We start from the raw sequence: 6,460 nt of genomic DNA, 5'->3' as shown, positions 1-6,460 counted from the left end.
GAAGCCCCTCCCCCCAGTCCCCTTCTGCCTGCCCCAGTCTCCAAGTCTGACACAAGTAGCCCCAACTCCTCCATCTAGCTGATGGCTGGTGGTTTCTGAAGTTCCCATGATGCCCATTGTGCTGGTAGGCTTTGCTGTGTCTGTTTCTCCTCTTCTAGGCTCTTTGCCACTCTCATACAGTTCTCTTGGGCTTTTTGTCTGTGTTGGTCTCTCAGGTCTCACCTTCTGTGGCCATCTGAATGTCCCCATGGTTCTGGTCACCTAGACCTGTTTGCTTTGTTACTTTAAAAAAAAATGTCTACAGCCCAGGCTGACCTTAACCTCCAGTCATCCTCCTGCCTTGGTTTTCCAAGTAACTAGATTATCAGCACAAGTACAGTGTCTCCTGACAAAGAATGTCGTTTGAAAGAAATTCACTACCAATCCACACACACATAATTACGGTAGAAGACACACAGAGATTGGTTATAATCTTCCTCAAGAAACAATTACTTCTCTTTATATTTTAGGGCTAAAGAAGAGTAAATGATGCAGCAGGAAAATGATTTCTAGATGATATTTATTATTGAACTAATTAGTGGGAAATTGGGCCAACAAATAAGACAGTTTTGAGCTATTCTGACAACATTCCCCATAACGATTAAAACTTTGCTCTTGAAGAGTAACGACAGGAGAATTATTTCAACATGAGTGAATAAGGAAGGTGTATGCCTATGTATAACACGATCTGACTACACAAAACATGACACACAGGAACCATCAAAGGCATCTCTGTGTTATATTATAATTTTTCTTCACATATTGTTTTCATTTCTAAATTTTTTACAATTAGTATATATTACTCTGCAATCAATAAAAATAGACAAAATAAACTATTGATTCTATAGCATTTGATTTCAATGTTAAGTCCAGATGTATAAAGACTGCCACAGCAGAAGCTGATCATTCATGAGGAAAACCATACCACATCAAAGATGAAGACTAACAGGGTGATGAACTGTGTGCACTGTGACCCTGTGTCAGCAAGGGTAGCTAGGCCTGCTAGGACTGATTAATCCTGCCTGATCTGGTATCAGCTTATATCTATAAGACCACTCAGGTATAGCACAGAGACTTCAGCGGTGAGAGTCACTAAGACTTACAGTATCGGGTGTGGAAGGAGAAGACTTAATTAGCCCTTTCTACAGAAGTCAGGAGCATGGTTGGTGTAAATGCTCCAAGAGGGGCTACTTCAAAGCCCCTTCACACGTACAGAAGCACACAGTAGGTCTCAGTGACCACAGGGACAGGTTCCCAGTGTGCTCGCACTGGATCGCTGTCGGGTCTACTAAGGAATTTGAATATCACTGCAACCAAGCATTGACAGCATATTCTGAAGAATGCAACAGAGACATTCTTTACAGTTTCGGTGACAGCTCATCTTTCTTCCCGTGGGGGAGGTCATTTCATTCATCCCAATCTCTGTTCAAAGATAAAAGGACGTTCAACCAAATCACTCATGTTGCTCCCTTAAAAAAAAAAAAAAAAAAAAAAATCCCTTCTTTCCTCGAACTGCTGCAGAGCAACACACAGTTTCCGCTTCCGAAGAGGCCAGCAGCTCAGGACTCATCTTTATTTTTTACAAACGTTTATCAAAAAAAAAAAAAAAAAAATCTTCAACGTGCGTGCAGGCTCTGAAAGGAAAGTCAGTAAGAGAAAGCCCTCTAGGATCTGGGGTTTAGGCACAGCACAAAAACATTCACAAAAATATAAATTTCCATAATGAGCTTTCTAAATGCATTCATAAATCAACATTAGCAGCATTTGGCAGAAATAGCGCTTTTTTAACGGGCTGTTTTGGCCTCGGGGCTCTTGGCCATCTCGGCTAGGTATTTTTCTACTTCCCCTTGTAAAACTGGATCAGGTAAAGTCCAGGTGTTAAGACGCCAACTGAGTGACTGTAACTTCCAAAGAAGATGTGAATTTCAAAATGGTCACTGATAGAAAAGTTCCTGGAGTGGCTCTTCAAAGTCCTGTCTGTTTGGCACTGTTACCACAAGCATATTCCGTGTCTTCCTTACGGGGGTGCTGTAGAAACTTCGGTGACCCTACTGTGTACTCCCACAGTGTAGAAACTGCGGTGGGCATAGGTGCGTAATTGCCGCCAAAGAGAGCAGATTCAGATACCATTCACCCTGCAATATTTTATAGTCGCCAGTGCCTGTTTAAAACCGCCACCATCCTTGACAGGAAAAGGTTTTCCAGAGTCCAAAAGTGTGGAACGTGGCATCACAACACAAGCAGCTGACGGTTGACGGTGCGTGCGTACTGATCCCAAAGCGAATGGCAGGGCGGGCGTTCACACTTATTTATAACGTCTCCGGCCTTTCTTGGAGTAGTAATAAATAAGAGCGAGAGAAGTAACGAAAGCAAAAACTAGAAACGAGATGAAGGCCAGCAGGGACTTCCGGGTTTGAAAAAAGCCGCATCCGGTGCACACGGTGTACTCTTCCGGACAAAACCTTCCCAGCGTTCCAGAACCCAGGAAGCCGTTGTTGTCAATAATTTTCCTGTAATGTTTAATAGACGGTTTGGGCTCGAACTGATTCGCAGCGTATCGATAAAAGCCGGACTTGGGAACTGAGCGGTCACTAAGCGAATACGCAAAGTAGCCACAAAGGTTGATGCCGTCCAACACGTAGGCTAGAGAAAGACAAAGAGCAGGAGACGGTTGACTGTGATGTTTTATACACAGCTCAGCCCTCTTACACAGCCTTGGCAGATAATGAGAAGCCAGATGCCATTCAGCAACACTCGAGACTCATCCGATTTCAGCGGGAAAGGTTTCACACAAGAACAAGCGGGCCAACAGCAAGGCAATGCGGAAATGCACAACGCAAGCAGGCAAAATGGCTGCGGGGGCAGCTGCACCGTGCACGAGAGGCATGAGATATGCATCGATAGATGAAAAGAAATCGAAGCTGTGTATAAAGGCACAGCATGTACATGCCGAGATTTTGTTCTAACATGAAGAGATGAAGGGTGCTGTGTGCGGGAAAGTGGATCCAACTGAGATCATCATGTTAAGCGAAATAACTGAGACTCAGACAAGGATTGTACATTTTCTCTTGTGGCTCATATGTTACATATACATTTCACGCAATACCACACATCACACACCACACATGCACACATACATACACACACACCCCACACCTCACATGCACACATACCACACACAAACACACCACACATACCACACACATACACACATGCACACTCACGAGGATGGTAATTATAGGGTTATGAGTGCTAAGGAAGAGAACTAAATTGAGGAGATTCAAGAACAAGAGAGGGTAAAGGAATGAAAGGAACAGTTTCCTTACACATGTATACACATACACATATACACATAATACATATATACATATACACACATATACATACACACATACACATATACAAATACATACATATATACATATACATATATACACATAAACACATACACACACATATATACATACACATACACGTACACACATACACATACACATATGAGGCAAGAGAGGTTCTGGTACTCTGGATACACTGGATGATATCCTTATATCTATGCCCTCTTCTATCATTTTCCCACCGCCTTAGGTATAGAAGTTGCACTGTAGATCTATAAATTGAGGTTTAGCATCCTGTGATCATTTGTCTTAGACATGGTAAGAAAGCTGTACACGTGAAGTCCGACTGTACATACCAACAACATTAAATGGACTTGGTAGGGTGTGTGTGTGTGTGTGTGTGTGCGCGCGTGCACGCGCACGCGTGCGCGTTTGAGCTACAGACTCTGGTCCCCTCCCCCATCCCTGTCCCTCCCCCTTCTTCCTCCCTCCTCCCCCCTCCCTGAGCATGCTCTTTCACCAAAGGGAAGATTGCTGTCTTTAGTTCTACTTCAGGCTGGACAGTGGTTTCTTCCCCATCAAGAACCATACATGCTCTGATGATGACAGCATTTCTAGGACTGAAGGAGCGTGTGTGTGTGTGTGTGTGTGTGTGTGTGTGTGTGTGTGTGTGTGTGTGTGATGGGGGGTGTCTCACCTTTCAGAGCCTCATTCACGTAATTCTTAATATAATACATCCTCAGTGAGTCTTGCTCGGCATGGGGATCGTCATCAATGCCATTGGCTGTCACGAACATCGGGAGGTCTCCATACTTGAACCTTAGCCAGTTGAGCGCTTTGCGCAGCCCCCAAGGCACCACCGCCACCTGATTGGGGGAGTTGAGCCACGTGATGTCAGTCATCTCCTGCACCTCCAGGTAATCGTTGTATTTTATCGGATCCTCCTTTTCCCAGTCTACAAGGATGGTGGTGTAATGGCTCAACGCCAGGAAGTCAAAGGAACCCCGGATTAGCTTTTTCTCATCTTCCGTGAAATAGGGCAGAAGAAAGTTGTTTTTTTGGTTCAGCCATTCCCTCATCACATGCGGATAATCTCCGGAGCCGAAAATGGGCTCTGCCAGCCAGCCTACATCAAATTCCAAAACTCTCTCCGCCACTTCTTTGTCCTTCTGAGAGAATGGGCAGGCCGGTTCTATCCAGTCAACCTGCAAGGCGATGGATATTTTGCCTTTCTGAGCCGCCCTAAATTTGTCATCGTACAGGTGCCATGCCAAGGCATGAGCCTTAAGCAGGTGGTGCCCCGCACGGTATGTCATGTTCCGTGAGTTTGGCTCATTTATGGTGATCCAGAACTTGACCCAGTGGCCTAGCTCTTCAAAGCACAGGTTTGCGTAGTCTGCAAATGCCAGGGCAGTGTGCGGGTTCTCCCAGGCCCCATGTTTTGCAAGGGCATGTGGCAGGCCTTGGTGTGGGGTTGCTGGTTGCCACAGGGCCACCACTGGAGTGATGTTGGCGTGCACCAGCTCGCTGACCATACAGCGGTAGAAGTGCAGAACCGTGCGGTTCACTTGAGTCTGGTTACCCAGAGGCAAGATCAGGGCCCAGTCTAGGGAGAACCGAAAGTGGGTGACCCGCATTTCTCGAAGTAAGGTTATCTGAGGCCGGATGGCAGAGAAATCAACACAGTAAGGTTTTCTCTTCTTGGCTACAACCCCGTCTACTTTAATAAGCCTCTTACTGTGATGCACATCCCACAGATAGACATTCGGGTCAGTAAACTGAGAGAGAGTGGGGTCCACCTACAAAGAACCAAACAACTGTTAGCTATTTGGGCAGACCTGAAAAATGCATGCATAACTTCAAAAACCCTAGCAAGCAAGAGGTACACAATTAGGCTCTCTTCCACTTGAACTCTTAAACTGCTGTTCACAAGAAAGAAAACATTGCCCTTCAAGAACAAAACAAAACAAAAACAAAAAACAGTACATATTACCCATTACCCATAGTTTTTGTTTATTCGAACTCAGATTAATATATTTTTGAACCTGAAATTTGTCACCTCAGATAACAGACACGGGTGACTTCTATTCACAGAGAGTATATAGAATACAAGCAGAGAATATTTTTATTGTTTAATTTCAATTAAAAAAATTTACCCTAGGCTAGATCAGACTCCTGCCTCAGCCTCTTGAATGTGGGTTACAGGTATGTGTCCCTGCAACTAGCATAGGTGTTTTGCTTTTAATGTAAGAACCCACTAATTATACAACACTACTTTTTATTTATTTTTAAAGGTGTATTCATTTTATTTTATGTGTATGAGTGGTTTTTGCATGCATGTGCACCAGTTGTGTACAGTTGCTGTAGAGGCCAGAAGAGGGCGTCAGAGCCTCTGGAACTGGAATTACAAACAGTTCTGAGTCACCAGGGGGGTGCTGGGAATCAAATCAGGATCCTCTGCAAAGGCATCCAGTGTTTTTAACCAGCGAGCCATCTCTCCAGTCCTAAGACTGCGTTTAAGCAAATAAAAACAGATTTGTTTAAAAAATGAATAAATGAAGAAAATTTTCCAATGAGTAGTTTAAAGTCAGAAAAATAAGTTGACACATGCTACTAAATTGAGCTTGTTAAAATTACGATGTGTATCCAGGCTTGTTCTGGGTGTCAAATATATGTGTGGTATGTGTGTGTAACTGTTGCCTTTTGTTGGTGTGAAAGATGGTGAAAAAGCTTAGATAACACAGCTGGGCAGGGGTGGCACAACGCCTTTAATCTCAGCACTCTGGAGGCAGAGTTCAAGGTCAGCCTGGTCTACAGAGTGAGTTCTAGGACAGCCAGGGCTGCGCAGAGAAACTTCCAAAACAAACAAAAAAACAAACAAACAAACAAAAACCCCATCATCACTACCAACCCAATCCAAAACAACCCCAAACCAAAACTTTGATAACCTAATGTCAGGATTTAAAAGTATGAAAAGAGATAATACCATCGTTGATCCACAAGGGGACTTTTAAAGTGTGGTTTTAGGGTCTAAATTACTTTTCTGTAACAATATTAACAACTCTTCTCAGCCATGAAGAAGCCTC

At 43.9% G+C, this 6,460-nt stretch overlaps 1 protein-coding gene across 1 annotated transcript in view; it reads right to left on the bottom strand.

Moving 5' to 3' along the window:
- Nucleotides 1-1,882: 1,882 nt before the first annotated feature.
- The window catches only part of Kl (Klotho), a 39,550-nt gene continuing 34,972 nt past the window's right edge, over nt 1,883-6,460 (bottom strand). The window contains 2 exon segments of the mRNA NM_031336.2: nt 1,883-2,682; nt 4,072-5,173. Coding sequence (NP_112626.1) covers nt 2,345-2,682; nt 4,072-5,173 — 1,440 coding nt within the window. The 3' untranslated portion in view covers nt 1,883-2,344.

This window comes from Rattus norvegicus, chromosome 12, assembly GCF_021556685.1.
Source record: "Rattus norvegicus strain SHRSP/BbbUtx chromosome 12, alternate assembly SHRSP_T2T, whole genome shotgun sequence".
NCBI classification, from domain to species: Eukaryota; Metazoa; Chordata; class Mammalia; order Rodentia; family Muridae; genus Rattus; species Rattus norvegicus.
The sequence above is the reverse complement of the archived record's forward strand: the minus strand, read 5'-3'. Positions and strand labels throughout refer to the sequence as shown.